Raw genomic sequence first — 16,769 nt, 5'->3', positions numbered from 1 at the left:
CATCGCTACTTCCCCGTTTATTTATAGCCATATGGATTCCCTGTGGGATAGACACCATATGGTGACCTCCAATGAGTCACACCATTGTGTAATTGCCTCCTTTTGACTTGGCTTCTAACGAGAGAGTATGACAAAAGTGACTGCAGTAATTATGTTATCTTGTGTGGCAAAAGTGAATTCATTCTGCAAGTACAATTACAGTTGCTAATCCGTTGATTTTGAAATGAATCAAAAGGTAGATAACTTGTATGGGACTGACTTTAAAAGAGGGCTTAAGCATCTGTGATGTGAACTGATACACAAGAAGAGGACAGAAATTCTTTAGAACCTGAGGGCCTCACTCATTGCTATAGTTTTGATCTTCAGTGTTCTACAAAGGCCTATATATTTGGACCCATTTCCAAATTTAATCCACGTAAAGCAGCAGCAGCACAAACCTATGCACTGCTGTACACAGGATTACAGGTGTGTTCTAGGATTACAGGTGCTCACAGTGAAAACAAACTTATAGTATGTGTGCAACAGCAGGCTGTTTGTAATATTGAAAGCTCTAAAAGCCTTGCCATCACTGGTTTATGTGTTGAGGGCTTGATCTGCAGTTTGGCACCAGTGAAAGGTAGAGGAATCTTTAAGAGGTAGGGACTAGTGGGAGGTCTTAGGTCATTGGGGTATGCTCACACAGGAGACTGTGGGGTGCTAGTCTTACTGTTTCTTACTTTGATTCCTGAGTACCATGAGGCAAGCAACTTGTTAGGCCATTGGACCACAGACTCAGGCCTGCAAAACTGTGAGCCAAAGTGAATCTTTTTTCATATGAAATTGATTTAGCTCAGGTATTTTTTAATAGTAATGGAAAGCTGACCTATGTACTTCTATAAAAGGGAGTGAATTCTGCAGTAATCTGAAGGAAGCTGTATAGAAACAGATAATTCCCTACCTGAGCTTCTAAATGAGAACCATAGACTACGTACACTTTGACTACAGCCTTATGAAATCCTGAGCAGAGAACTGAGTTTGGCTGAGCCTAGACTCTTGGCCCTGAAAACTGTGTAATATTTTAAGCTATGAAATTTATGGAAATCTTTTTATACAGGAACAGAAAAGTAATAAACTCCAAAATATTTCATTCTGTAGGTTAAAAATCTAGTGTTATCATTATTTTGTTGCTCAAATTGTTTCAGCTTTGGCCACTAGAAGTCTTTTCCATTTGGTCTCTGTGTTCTGTGGACAAGCTTCCCCTGTCCCTCTTTTTTTGGGGAAGTACCACATACTCCTGGCTCATCTTGTATTTATCCTGCCCCAGCCCTTCAGGAACCCTTGGTTTCTTTTATTGGAGTGGTATTCTGCACCTAAGCTGTGGGTACTTGATTGTCTCATAGTTAATGGGGTGCTAGTGCTTTTAAGACCTCTTAGCAGACAGAAGTAGGAACTATATATATGAACACTAACCCACACAAATACATGTACTTCTATTTTGATATTTGTGTATATGTAGAAGCATAAGCATGAGCTTATGTAAATATCTGTACTTCTGTGCAAAACTAGAGTGCATTTCAGCATTCTTATTTGTAACTACTTCTTCAACTATGAGAAATCCAACTCTTATTATTTAAATTGATTTACTTATTTGATTCTATTATACATACAAAATGATTTTAGAGTTACTAAACTTTAAGATGAACTAAATGTATTTTGCATAATGAGATGGTCATGAGCCTTATATGGGCCAGTGGCAGAATATTATGGATTAGATCTAAAATGTCTCCTCCAGTGGTCTAATGTATTCAGAAGTGGACCTTTCAGGGGTGATTAGATCATGGAGGAACAGTACTCATCAGTGGATTAATCCAATAATGAGTTTATAGCTCTGTGTGCTATTAGGAGGTGAGGCCTGGCTGGGGGAAAGTGCGTTACTGGGGTGTGCCCTGCAAAGGTATATTTTTGTCCTGGTCCCTTTTCTTTCTTCTCTCTTTTCTCTCCTCTCTCTCCTTCCTGGCTGTTGTGGGTTGCACAGCTTCTCTCCACTATGTCCTGCCACTACAGTTTCTGCCTTAGAGCCAGCTAATAGAATGAACACGGAGAAGAGCATGGTGTTCTCTTGTGTGCCTCCCAAAATGCATATTCTTATTTCAGTGATGAAAATATATCAGTCTAAACCAGATTGGGAAACATTCTACAAAATGATTGATCTTCAAGAGTGTCAAGATCATAATGTGTAAGAAAAATTGGAGGGACTTTTATAGACAAGAAGAAATAACTATGTACAGGTGAAATGATCTCAGAAAAAGGACCATTACTGGAAAATTGGCAAAATTCAAGTAAGATCTGTATGTAAACTTTTTTTCTAGACAATTATGTCATTGTTATACATGATGTTTCATTTAGGGCCATTGGCTACAGATAAGGTATCCTTGGTTTTGTAGCTTTTTTTGAAGTCTAAAAGTAATTCAAATGGAAAGATTTTTTTTTTTTTAAATAATAGTATAGACTTAGGCTATCCTTTTAACTCAACAACAGTAGAAATTGAGGTAACTTATTGATGCTTCATTTTAGTTTGTTGTGCCAGATTATTGCACAGTAATGTGTTCACAATCATTAAAGAATAAACATAGGTGTAAAATGGTGAGATTTATTCTAACTGAAAGTATTATTTTTCTTATTTGTATTTTTTTAGTTGTGTTTACATCATTACTGATATAGACAAAAGAAAAACAGGACTTTTTAAAAACCTGACTCTAATGACCCCCATAAAATCGATTTGGTGACTTTACTGCCATATTCTCTTAACATAATCACCAAAATGTTACTTAGAAGGTTTGACCTACACCAACATGTATAAAAGTACATAGTTTTGAAGGTATTCACTTAATTCAGTTGACTCAAATGCCTCTAAATTTTCTCCTCTATGTGGAGCATGGACAAACTACATATCTGTCCTTAACATTAAAAGGCTCCTGTTTCTTTAACAGGATGAATTTAATACATGGATTTCTCATTGCTTTGATAAGGCTTTGCACCTAGAATTACACTAAACAACCTGTAATGGTGCTTGGCTGTGGCAGTATTTCATGGATCGTGGGATAGGTTTCTTACAGCCTTTTTTATACTTGCTTGAAATATTATGTAGAAGAGCAGTGCCTCAGGCATGCACAGTATAAGCTGAAATGCCCCATGTTAACACAGACTTGTATTTGTTTTTATAGTCATGAGTCTGTGAATCCATCCTGTCATGCAGTAGTGATCATTATAATGTAGGCACTTACTGTCTTACAGCAGCTGATTCCCCAGTGACACTTTCAGAAGTCAGTGTTTGGTTGCGGAGTACATTGAATTTCTGAATGGATTGTAGATTGGGGCCATTAGATATTTTCATAGGAAGCAAGTGACCCCACAGTGGACAAACAGCCACTTTTGTAGCTCTGTAGACAAATTGATGACCATTACTTATACTTAAAATTATTTTGTTCAAGAATGTTAAAAGTTTTTATTTTACATTTAGTTATTCGTCATTAATACTGGCTTACTATAAATGTCTTAGGCACAGAAAATTGAGGTTATAATGCTCATGTAGGAACTTGTAGTGGTTTCACAGTGCCTATTTCTTGGTGTTCATAAGTTCACATCTCTGGTTTTTGGTTTATCTGAGAACAAGATTGGCAGTGGAGCACTCAGAAACATAATCATAAGCTGTATGCCCTTCTCTAAAAGTAAGATATCCAAAGTCCCTAAAAACAATTTAAGGATTGTTTTATAGCAGTATTTTAATAGCTGTTTATGCCTATTGTCTAAACTAAAAATCACCCTCCTATCTCTGGCTGTAACAGATACAGCCATTATTAGTTGATCATGAGTAGCAGTCCCAAGAGAATCTAGAACTGAGACACTATGTTATAGCAACACAAGACAGTGGTTGTTTGGTGTGTGTTATTACCTCCACTGGTAAAACTGGTACTAATATTCAGGCTGCTCATTTCCTTCTCTACCGTGTAAGGGTTCTTTTTTAGCAATATACTTAACTATGAAAGAATAAATCCTATATAGCTTGAGCTAGCATGATCACATGAATACCATACCAAAGAACTGTGCATATATATCTGTCTATATCATAGATATCATACCAGAGAACTGTGCACATATATCTAGTATATCATAGATATATCTATATATATCTATCAATATCCTACATATAGATATGTACATGTTTATATTTCTCCTCTTTATTGTAGTAGAAGGAGAGGATAGAAGATAAAAAAGCATAGTCTTCATGCCATGAATTAATGCTAAATTCAACACTTTAATTCTATTATATTTTCGCTTTTAGAAATGCATTTGAACTTCTGAACTAGAAAGTAAGTTGAGATCATCAACTACCTATGATGATTTTTACATTTCAAAATCCTGTCTCTTGCCTTATACATCATCTTTTATCAATAAAATGTCTTTTTGTTCACATTCTGAAGTTATGATTTACTATAAGTCCATCGTGCTAAGTGAGGGATTAAAGGAGTGAAAGACGTGATTCCTGTCTCAAGAAATTTACATGATACGGAAATTTACATTTTACAAAAATAAACAAATATTAAATACTTGTAAGTGAAAGTTAAATAGATATTCTCACTTTATTAGCATTAAAAATAGGCAGAATAATATTTCCTTCTTTAGTAATAAAATATACTATTTATATAGTATACCCAATATGCTTTGTTTTCCATTGGAGGTTTTCTAAGTTTATATTGAGTCTGATTGACTGGGAAGGATTTTTTAAAATTTTGTACTGACATTACTATATTGATTGGGCATTACCAGTGAGTAGTTGTCAGCCATTCTACATATTTGCCCACCTCAAGGCTAGTTAAGAATCAGCAAGCTGAGTTTGCTTATTGGTCTTGGATTTTGATGAATGTATTGAAGTGTATATCAGGTTGATTCATCTGTGAGTTTGGGAACTCAGTAACAAGTTTCTCCAATGTTTTGGTAAGTAGATTTATCATATTTGCTCTTCAGTTGATAGATAAAAATAATTGAGATATTACACATTTTTTAGCCTTTTTCCTATGTGCGTCCATACCTTTGTGATAGTAAAATTATGTGTAATTGTGCATAGTTGCAGTAGTAATACAAAGGATTTTCCACCCCCACCTTCCTTCATGTTTTATAGGTAGTCAGATGCCCCCTCAGCCACCTGGAAACCAGTCAGAATCCAGTTCCCATCCTGCCTTGAGCCAGTCGCCAATGCCACAAGAAAGAGGTGAGTTTTCAGTTCACATCCTACCTGCCTGTCATGCTTTGAGTATGTAACGCTTATCTGATTCCTTGTAATTGCATCTTCTTATAAATGATTGCTTTAAAAGTTCCTGTGTTTCCTTTATCAGATAAGTAAGAACCTCCATGTAATAACATGGAGAGGGTAGATTCTTTCTTGTAGATTGGGTGACATTTTCCCAAAGTGCAGTTCAAGGCCCAAAGAATATGTGTATAGCATAATGAAACATAGTCTATACATGATTATAATCTGATTTGATCTACATATGTACTAATAATTGTGTGCATTTCAATTTAGACATTGATAAATTTTTTAAATGTATGTGTGTATATGCATGTTTCTGCTATTTTGACCAGCCAGTTGTTCCATCATTTTTAATAGTAAAAGTATAAACTCACTGCAAGACCTTATGATTTAAAATTATAAGGTCTTGAACTGCAACAGACCTGAAAGATCACAGTATTGCTATTTCAGTTTGCAAATAAAGAAACTGAGGCCCATAGAGGTTGTCATGACTTCCTCTTTCCCAGAAGCTAGTTAGTGTCTGAGCCAAAAAAAGGACTTTGGATTTTCCTGAAACTTGACTAGATGTTTTCCCACACCAGTAGATTTGCTGTACTTCGTTCAGTGCTTGTGTCACCCCGTAGTGTATTTGTGCTGCTTTGGTGAGACCACAGGCATCCCCTATTCCCCTTTGTCCTATCTCCCCACTGCTGGTAAAGCTTTGTTGGTATTGTGGAGTTGGAGGTGGTGATTGTAACCCAAACTGGTGTAGACCAGGGCTTCTGCACCATGTGGTGTTGTAGCAGTCGTTATCCATGGTGTGTGGTTCAAGCCCTGTCCACCCTGTTCCACAAGAGATATCATTTTCCTCTGTGAAGATTTAGAGGCCAGAACATGCCAGCTTGGTGACTGATATTCAAATGGTTCTTGACCCCTGACATTTATGGTTATTTTTGTAAGAGTAAAAATGATATTTGCTGCTTATTTGAGGTTTAGATTATTTTACATTTTAAAATCTCAGTAATGTGTAAGTTAGAAAGCAATGCCAATGACAAGATGGCTTTATCTATGCATCATTTGTGTTGAAATGAATGTTTAATATGGTTAAAATGAATTTTTCATTTTCTAATATTTTATTTAACTTGTTAATTACAATTTAAGGTATAGTTAATACTTTCATTCCTTATCAAGATAGTACAATTTGTTTTAATCATGAAATAGTTAATGTTTTGCAAACTTTACAGTATATGCAGATCACACGCAGGGCATATTAAAGCCTGTTGCTGGCCTGCATGGATTCCAATGGGAAGGCTGAGTTGTGACATTTAAGCCCTGCGTTTCTGACAAGCTCCCAGGCACTGCTGATGCCCAGGGTTTGAGGAACATATTTTATAAAACACTGCCTTAATGCTGTTCTCTAACAGGCCTCAATGTTGTGTAAACATGAGTATTTGTTTATCTGAGCCTTCCCCTGTGACCTGCTATGTGTCACTCAGTAAGTTGCTCCTCAGCATCAGTTTCTCCTGTGGCTCCAGCCATCTGGAAGCCCTTATATGAATGCGTTGAGAGAGAGCTTACCAGCTTCACACTCAGGAGAACTGCATGGCTGTAGGCTGCCTTCTATGCATTGCTGGGTCAGGGAGGAGGAAAGAAAAGGAAACTCTTCTCCGCCTCCACCGAGTTGCTTGCTCAGGCCAAGCCCAGAACTGGGGATATTTGTCATTTCATTAGTCCCTAGTGTGGCTTTTTACCAGCACTCACACTGATGTAAGACTGCTGATGTCTATATACTTTAAAATAAGAAATAAAACCTTTTAAACTATCCCCAGCCTATATCAAATAGGTGAAATATGTGGAGATACATTGAAACAGATAAAACAGATCTTTATTCTGCTGCATTCTAGGTATTTCTTCACCTACTCTCACTGACCTGGTAGAATATGTAACTTCACACTTATATTTTGTTTCTCAAATTAGTTGCCAACTGTTGCCTTTTACTCAGAATTTGAGAATTTAAGTGAATTCTTAAGCAGAAGTCTCACACTAGCTGTCATCTGACTTTAAGAGCCCACAGTCCAGCCTGTGGTTAGCATGAAAAGAAAGTTAATGGTTAAAGACAATGTAGGGGGCTGGGGATTTAGCTCAGCGGCGAAAAGCACCTGCCTGGCAAGCGCAAGGTCATGAGTTCGGTTCCCGGTACCAGAGAAAAACCAAAAAAAAAAAAAAGACAATGTAAAGCCAGTATATTAAAATTCTGCACTGAGTTTTAAAATTTGTACTGCTTTCATACTTTTTCATACTCAATTTATGAGGGATTGTAAAAGCTTTTTAGATATAGAATTATTTCTGATTACTTTGGAGGGGAAATAATTTGCGCAAAGAAGATCATTTAGTTTATATGCCTCTGTTATCCAGTAAAGGGAGAAGACTCCTGGATATTCAAGAATTGTATGTTACATTACTGAAATATTTTCCCAAACTTTTCAAATGAAAATATTATACATATTTTCATTTGTACAATTAAGAAATCACACCATTGCCCTAACTTGACAGCATACTATACTTTAAATAAAGTATTTAATAATTTTTAAAAAAAAAAAAAGACTGCTGATATCACATGTGTCACAAAGTAAACAGCCCCTTGCCAGGAATCCCTGCAGTGTTAACCTTAAGAAAGTACTAAGAAGGCCAAAAAGAAACACCTTCCTGCCTCTAACAGCATCTTTCCAATCCTTATAGCTGATAAGTATTAAGATTTGAAAATACAGAGAAGCAGGTGTGAAGGTCAGAATCATAGGAAGTAAACCAAGTTAAGCTTTGGCTTAAACTAAGCACTTTTAAGGCAAAAACCTAGGCATTTACACTAATGTAACTTTATAGAAATTATCATGTTTGTTAATTGCTTCCTCTTATATAGGTTTTATTACATGTAGTGTGATTTAGGCAACATGACAGATATATAACAATCTGGATGGTTATTATGACCATTTTCTTAAAGAGGCAAATATTAATTTAATAGGCAGCTAAATCTGGATTTTTACAAATATTTCCCCTAAACCTCCACTGGAAGACTGTGCCTATAGTGTAGGTACATTGTCTTTTGTTCTTCCTGTTGGTTAATCAGCCTCCTAAGAAGCAAAACTTCATATTTTAAAATGATCTATGTTAAATCATGCATTGCTATACTTTAGTTAAATGCCCTCTGAAAGTGGGTAGCAAAGGTGAAAATAAAGTTTTATTTGTGAGAACTTAGGAAGAAATATCAGCTCCTAATAATATTTGATACAATATAAAAACACTTTATTTTACTATCATTTAGTGTGTACCAATCAGCATGCCTGGTAGTTGATAAATCAGGTGTAAATATAGTTTCTCTATTACTAAGAGCTAAAATAACCAAAATCAAACAGTTGCTTTTATATTTATTTTATTTTAACAAATAAAATGAAGACAGTAAGGTTCTATGGTATACTTATTTTCTTTAATGTATCAGAAGATACATTTTTTTCATGGCAAAGACAAGAAACACACAGACATAAGCCCACAGAACAAGAGATGTTGTTCCCACCTCAGTTTGGGGTTCCTGCCCAATATCCTCATGGGGTTCAGTAGTACTGATTTTGCCACCTTGGAGCCAGATCCCTCCAGGCTCCAGCAGCTGCATTCATGCTTTGTTGTCATTCCCTTCTGCTTGGTTCCTGTGTACCTACTCGGTAAGGACATATATTATAAATGACATACTCTGAGTCTCACAAACCTCATACTACCCTGGTATCTGAACTGCCTTGGCATCTGCAGCCGGTTTGGTGCCCATATACCCTGAATACGATGTAGCTCTCATTAAGTCCTGCTGTCCCCACCCCTCCCACCTCTAGTTTAGTAGCCTTTTTGCCTGGTAGTTCTACTATTGAGTCTCATCAAAGGACATCAGTTATTAATCCATTCTCCACATTGTACATAGATGAAAACAACTACAAGTTTCTACAGCTTTATATTTTTCATATATAAAAGGTGTTGAGTGAGTAAATATGGATATGGCATTAACGATTACAAGAAGGAGAAAGACACTTCACATGTTTATTGACCTGTTTATTTCTCTGTGTAGTACTGTCGGCCTCTACGTTTTCACCTGTTTTCCAATATAAAACTTGATTTGGTACTTTTCTGCTAGAACACTTTATTAATTGAATAAAGGAAATTAAATCAAATTATTTAGTCTTCATTACTGACATAAATTTAAAAGAGTCAAAACTTCAGTTTGGTATTCTACAGTAACACATTTGCCATTTTATTCTTATTATAAATTAAATCCCTCTATAGACCTCATATAATGTAGAAAATTGCTGTTAAGTCACCTTACTGAAAAATAAAGTAATATAAATTTGGCTGAGCATTGGAGGAATAACAATAACTGTAAAATACTAAAATAAATTTTAAAAGGAAATTATAATGAACAACTTTAGATTAGTTTTACTTCTTAATCTTTAACATATATTTCTTTAAATTCAAAATAGATCCACAGGAAATGACTTAATAATATGTTGCTCTGTTTTCCAATAAGGCTTAGAGGGAATACGGAGTATCCATCTGAGTAAATAAATAAGCATAATGATTATTAACATTAAAGTGATAACATTTTTAACCCCTATAACATATTAAGCTTAATGAAACTAGCAGATGCCCTTCTGGTTTATTGGATTAGTCATTAGTTGAAAATGCTGAAAGAAGGCTTATTTATTTGGACAGATGTAGAGAGGTCAGAATTAATTTTTTGAAAACCTTTTAATTGAATTCCCTTTTCATTTTCACAGTGGTGTCTAGTTAAATATTCATGTTAATGCTGGTGGCTTTCTAAAGGTCTGAACTAGATCTAGATTCTCAAAATCAGCACAAGTTTTTTAACCCTTTTCATCTAGCATACCAGCAGGGACTTCCAGAGCTAATTTGACAGTATTTGAATAATTAGAAGGTAGTAATGAGGATTTAATTAGCTCTTCAGATAGGCTGGAACAGAACCCCTAAGAACTTTCCCTCCTAGACATGTATTGTGAGCAGAATTGATGCTGCTGTGGGACTGTGATGTGCGGGGAAATATATTTTGCACTGCAGGCAGTTCTTTGGCACCATTCTGTGACCATCAGATATGCACAGAGGCTTCCTGGGCGAAGTCTTCCAGAACTGTTGAATAGCAACACAAGGTCTTGATTTCTGTCCCCCTTGTGAACTATATGTGGACCTGTCTTCATGGTAAGCAGGTTGTGCCTCTTGGGAGTAAACAGATCATATTTTACCACTATAGTTTGTGAAAGGACCAGGTGAAAAGAGGTAACAAGGTTTTGCATTTGTATAAGTTTTGGGTATTTTGTCCAAAGAAATAGGGTTCTTGATAGCTGTTTATCAGTAAAATCACAAAACCTTTAGAATCTAATCTTCACAGTGATGTTCATCAGTAACTACATTTTTATAAAAATAAATAGTGCTGTTACCCTATATAATAGATGGGAGTGTAGGTGTTCTATGTGCTACTAAAAAAAAGTGAATCAGAATTTCTGTATTTTAACACTGAAGGTCCAGGTTTTTGTGTTATGTATAAATGATTCATTAGAATATGTCTTCATTCCTCTTATATTTTTCTTTTATTAACCCAGATGTTAACTGTCTTGGTATAATTGCTCCCACTAACTAATGGTAGGTTTTAGCTTTTCCAAGTCTGAATAGAATTTCTCCTTAAGTTTCTAGCCACATTCAATCTTACAACAAATCTTTCTCTTAACCTCTTAATACTATTGCAGGGAAGAGATCTCTTAGAATGAATTAACTATCCTTCTGTGGATTAGACAGAGCTTCTTTAGGGCATAGTTGGGTCCTGTTCCTGTTCTGTGAGAGTGACAGAGCTTGGCTTATGACGGATGTTCAACAAACAAAGCCTGACAGGCAGGAGTCATTCAGCTTTCACACATTCCAGGATTTCAAGACTTTTTAGGTTTAGGGCTCAGAACAACTGACGATTAAATTATTTCTTTTTCTTAAATTCCAAAAATTTACCTTTTGACCAGTGTAGGCCACTGTAAACATTTTCATGCCTACCTCCCTTTTCTGTACTCCATTATTCCAAGTAATGTTTTTCCCACTGGACAGCCACTGGTTTCCTTACCTAGAGCCCCCATTTCCGGAGCTAGGCACTAAGTAAATTATCGAGTGACCGCCTCTACCTACTTGAGCCATGTCCCTTATACCCCATGTAGATTTACTTGGAAATAAATGAGAATTTTAAAGTTCTTAATGGTACCAACTGTTTTTATTGTGGTAGTTATACCAAAAGTTGGTTTTGAAATTTTAAAAATTACTTTTTAGTACATGAACTGACATTTTATTGTCAACAACAGATTATCAAGTCAGTACTGAAATGAAGGAGGCCATCAGGGTAACTGTTAGGAATTAGAAGTGGTGACATTTTGATATTTTGTTCTGTGCTTGCAAAACATAGAAGATACTTTGTTCCTCTTTCTATTTGATTCTCAGTTTTAAATATAATAAATCTCCAGATTCTGAGACGTTTCATAGGATATACTGTTGTTAGAAAATGTTCTCATACTCTACATTTCTAGTTGTAGAGATGATGTATCATTTTCTTATTGTATGTTGTGTAGGTGTAATAGAACAAGTGTGTTGAACTGTTACTGATATTCTGCTCTCTTACCAGATGCAGTTAATGCAACTTCTGCTCTTAATGGTGAATCCCTTTTTTATGATCCATGAAAAATGAAAACAAACTCCAATGGGAGGTTTTATACAAGATAGGATATCTAGACTTTGCTCTAGAAAGCTGTTTCTAATTTCTTGAGCCTCAGAATAGTGCCTCTGGCCTGGACTGTGGGCCAAATCCAAAGCTCATCAGTAGTGGAAGAAACAATGGCATAGGTTTTGTTAGTTTTATCATTAAGTTTTTTTTAAGTCTACTGTCCAGAAATGTGTTCATCATAAGGTTGGGAAAACATATATCACATACAATAAGTCAATTTTATATTCATTGAGCAATCACCTGTCTTTTAGAATATTTTATAAGAAAGATAGTTTTGTTACTTCTGTTACGTGCCATAATTTTTGAATTGCCGATTAAAGTGTGCTTTTAATAGTTAACATTCATTTGTAATGGGCTCATTGTTCTTCAGTGAAAACTACTTTAGAACATCTGGGTCTTAGGTAATTCAACATTGCATATTGCAGGCACTGATTTATACCAACATTTTTCTCCTGTTCCTTTTTATATTTCCTGCCTCAGTAAAAAATTATGGTCTGCCTTGTGTTTAGCTTTTCTCCCAGTACATAAAGCTAAAACCCATCCCTGGTGCCTTTTCTTTACCCATCTTCCCCAAATGAATGAGTCTCCAAGTTTTGCCAACTTTTTTGTAATGGTCTCCACACATCCCCCATTTTGAGTATCAACTAATACTATCCTGGTCCAGCCTACCAAGGTACCATCAGCAGCCTCCAGTTCTTCCTGTCACCAGCCTTGTTCATTCCCAGTCCATTTCTCCATTCTATATCCAGAGTAGTCTTTCCAGAAGACCGGATTCTCCTCAGAAATATCTTCAGTACCTTTACTTTGGAAAAAGGTAAACTGATTTGCTCAGCTGAGGCCCTGCCCTATCCATCCTGGCCTCCCTTTCTAGTCTTCTCTCATCACCCACCTATCTCACAGCATCCTGCCATACTGAATCTCTTGTAGGGCCTTCCTATAAATTTCTCTCTCTGATTGAAACACTTTTACCACCTACATTACCCCAGTCTCACTTCTACCCCCTCGTCATCATGCCTGTCATTCTTACTGATCTTTCAAATCCTGATGGCCTGACACTTAGCTCTTGGGTCAGTGTTTGTTGCAAAGACAGGTAAATGAAATGTGGTAATTCTGACTCTCAAGAGGAGAGCCACAGTACTCAGAGCCCACTCACAGGTATTCATTCACATTCCATGAGGGCCAGGACAGTGACCTCATTTTTTACAGTGCAATGCCTCATATTTTACATGCTGTTTCTCATTTTAATCTGCTAGGAGTTTAGAATGACAAGATCAGGGTTTAGGTGCCAACTTTACCATTCGCTAGTTTTGTGACCTTGGACAATTAATTAAATCTCAGCTTTCTCATATATAAAATGAGGATTAGATTTGCTATGGATATTCTACAAATATCAAATGAGAGCTGGTACCTGAAGTGATAAATTGCAGATCAATGGAAAAATATTACTAATAAATATAGACATTAGGTACAAAGAACTCAGGTGCAGCTTGGGTTGAAAACCATGAAAATCAGCTTGTTTGCTTCTTCCAGTATGCAGTCACATACATACACCCTCTTTGCCCTCAGCACTGAGGGCAACCCAACTTACGCAGCTAAAATTCTAACTATATGTATATGAGAGGGCAGGGTATTTTGTACCATTCTACCAGTCTGATCCCTCCCTTATTTTTAATTTACTCAGTGATAGATAATGTAAGTTTCAAGACCAGTTAGTAGATAAAAAAAGTAGTGGGGAAGGATGGGCACAGCTTAGATGCTGTTGTGTGCAGCCCATATATAGGGTGCAACAGGAGCAAAGAAAAGGAGAAGGAGCAATTCTTTCAGTTAACCTAATAGCACAGCTGGTAGAATGCTGGGTGCCTGGGTTAAAGCCTTGAATGGGCCATTAGTTTCTGTCTTCCTTAAAGCAATTCATGTTGTGAAGAAAAGCAGGCAAGCAAATAAACAGTGAAGATATTAAAATGTAACAAGAATATTTTTTTAAATCTATTTTTCTCTCCAAGTGGGAGTCTGACACTTATTTGTGAAGAGAAATGGCCCTGTCTGTCCTTGTAGTTGGAGACTAGGGTTGAGGTGCTGCTGTGTGTGACCATTATTTAACACATGTGGTGAGACATCTTTTATTGAACTGGCTTGCGGGAACAAGGCAGTGATACTGTGAATTTTTAACAGATGCCAACATGAAAATAAATTGTCCATGTGCCAAAAGAAAGTCATGCTTTCCTTTTGGTGGCATATGGAACCTTGGATGTCTAACTGGTATCTGACAGTGCTGTATTCTCTGCTGGGTGAAGACACCTCTGAGAAATTTCAGTGTTGGAGAAATGGGTATTGTGCTTTCCTGTGTGAGCCTGAGCGCTCTATTTCCTTTCATGTAGGTCAAACCATGATTTGGGCCTTGTGTATGACTTACTTTTTCCAAAAGACTTCAGAGTCTCTAAAACTTCTTATTGTAGAATTTGTTATATCACATGAAGAAAAAAGAATATACAGTGGAAGGCCATGAACCATAGAGAAATATGTCTCTGTACTTAATTTTGCCAAGCTTCAGTGGTGCATACCTATAATCCCAGCTACTCAAAAGGCTGAGGCAGGAAGACTCCAAGTTCAATTCTAGCCTGAGCAAGTTGTCAAAACCCTGTCTCAAAATAAAATTTTAAAAAGGCCTGGGATTGTAACTCAGTGTCAGAGTACCCTCCTAGCATGTCTGAAGCCCTAGGTTCAGTACCTAGCATTGTAAGGGGAAAGAAAAAGAAAAACTCTTGGCTTGATGTTTAATAATGAATCCCTGTAATAGAGATTGAAATAGCATTTTCCTGAGGCTTGATTCTTAACTAGCTCAATAGAAATTCTCTAACCACAAGTGAAGAAGCCACATTTCAACCAGGCATCCTGACTGCAGAACCCACCTTCCTCCTGGCTGCAGTGACTCTGGGATTGGCCATGCTTTCTGAACTGTTAGGCAGTTTTTTCCTTCTTTTCCTTGCTGTCAGCTTTCAGCTCCTTCTGCTCACTATAGTCCTTTCTCAAATAGGTATCTTTCTTCCCTCCAAAATGCTTCTTTGAATATACTCTAAAACAAAGAACCAGCAATATGACTTAACCAAACCACTTTTATAGAGTAAAAGTTAGTGGGTTCTGAGTGAAGATTTTCTGTTACTTACTAAAAGCCTATGTGTTTGATTCCAGCTGCATACCATACTCCAGATATCTTGTTTGAGTAGATGAAATGGTGTGTTTTGAATCCTGCTAGCACTGCTAGCATTTTATCAGCTTGCAGTCTGGAGAGAGAGCCAAATGAACAAATGATGAAAGTAGTATAGCAACTGCCCCACCACATAGCATACTGCTACTTTGCAAGTATGTGGTAGTGTCCACTTGCCTCTGGGCATGTGGCTGAAGGAAGCTGAGCTGGAGCTGTGACAGACAGGGGTGCCTCTATGAAGGGAGATGAAGAGCCTTCTGGACATAGCGTGTTCAGCAGCAGCACTGCTAGCATTTTATCAGTCTTTGTCTCCCATTAGTGGACATCTAGTGACGTGGACCCCAGTGACATGTAAAATATCAGAGTACACTGCATATGATAGTAGTAAAACCTGTTCTTTGAAGTGAAGAGTGTGTGTAATAGTGTATGTAAACTCACTTATGCACAATAAATTATAATATAAAATGTTTCCTAGCTGGAAACATTTATATAAAATGTTTAATATAATAAAATGTTTCCTTGGTGGCACACACTTGTAGTCCCAGGTACTTAGGAGCCAGAGTCAGGAGGATCACTTGAGACCAGCAGTTGGAGATTAGCTTGGGAAACAGAGAGACTTGTCTCCAAAATAAAATAAAAATAAAATAAAATATAAAAAGTGTGAGGATATAGCTTAGTGGTAGAGTGTGTTTGGCATGAAGGGCCCCAGGATTCAGTCTCCAGTCTCCAGAACCAAAAAGTAAGAAATAAAAAAGCTTAAATGAGCTAATAGTGAGCAAAGCTGTTATCAAATAGTACATACTCATTAAGTGTCAGCTGTTACCATACCAGAAATAGCACCCTCCCTAGAACATGAAATAAATACTGGCTGAGTGATGACATGTGCACTCATTTATGATCTGAGTCAACCTGGTGCCTCCAGGCAGCTCACAATCCCTGAGTGATGGAAACCCACTGGGGACTCAGTGGTGGGGCAGGAAGGATGTGTGGGCCCAAATGCTGGGAAGACATGTGGCTGGGTTTGGAAGTGTGGACTTCATTCTGTGGGTTATTTATTGGGTATCTACTTCCCATTAGAATGTTTGCTCCTTGTTAGCATTTGCACTTAAATGATTGTAAATGAGAGGCAAGGCTAAGAGGTATCTGCTTTTTATTATACAGAAGATTATAAGTTTCTGTATAATTTTAATCATTTTACCTTATCAGTAGGATTTATTTTCTTTGCAGCTACATTTTAAGTTCCTCCAGTGCAAGGATCATATCTTTTTCTTTTTAAAAAAACTATTCTTATTCTTGGCACAGTTCTATGAATGCTAGAGTAAAATTGTGGCGTGCTGGTAGAAGATCTATATAACATTATTGTAGATTGAGTTACCAGTTTGATAGCTTAGGTGGAACTCACACAATGAATAAAAGGCTCATAGAATCACTATAAAGGCAATAGTACTGCCATTGTATAGCATTTTCCTGGTGTTTTCCAGTGTAGAAGAGTACAT

At 36.7% G+C, this 16,769-nt stretch overlaps 1 protein-coding gene across 1 annotated transcript in view; it reads left to right on the top strand.

Moving 5' to 3' along the window:
• Arid1b (AT rich interactive domain 1B (SWI1-like)) overlaps positions 1–16,769 on the top strand; it is a gene marked incomplete at its 5' end in the record, with an annotated part of 413,582 nt that overhangs the window by 320,014 nt on the left and 76,799 nt on the right. The window contains 1 exon segment of the mRNA XM_013517332.1: positions 5,159–5,248. Coding sequence (XP_013372786.1) covers positions 5,159–5,248 — 90 coding nt within the window.

Source organism: Chinchilla lanigera, unplaced genomic scaffold (genome assembly GCF_000276665.1).
Source record: "Chinchilla lanigera isolate Chin_1 unplaced genomic scaffold, ChiLan1.0 scaffold00038, whole genome shotgun sequence".
In the NCBI taxonomy this organism is placed as follows: domain Eukaryota; kingdom Metazoa; phylum Chordata; class Mammalia; order Rodentia; family Chinchillidae; genus Chinchilla; species Chinchilla lanigera.
The sequence above is the reverse complement of the archived record's forward strand: the minus strand, read 5'-3'. Positions and strand labels throughout refer to the sequence as shown.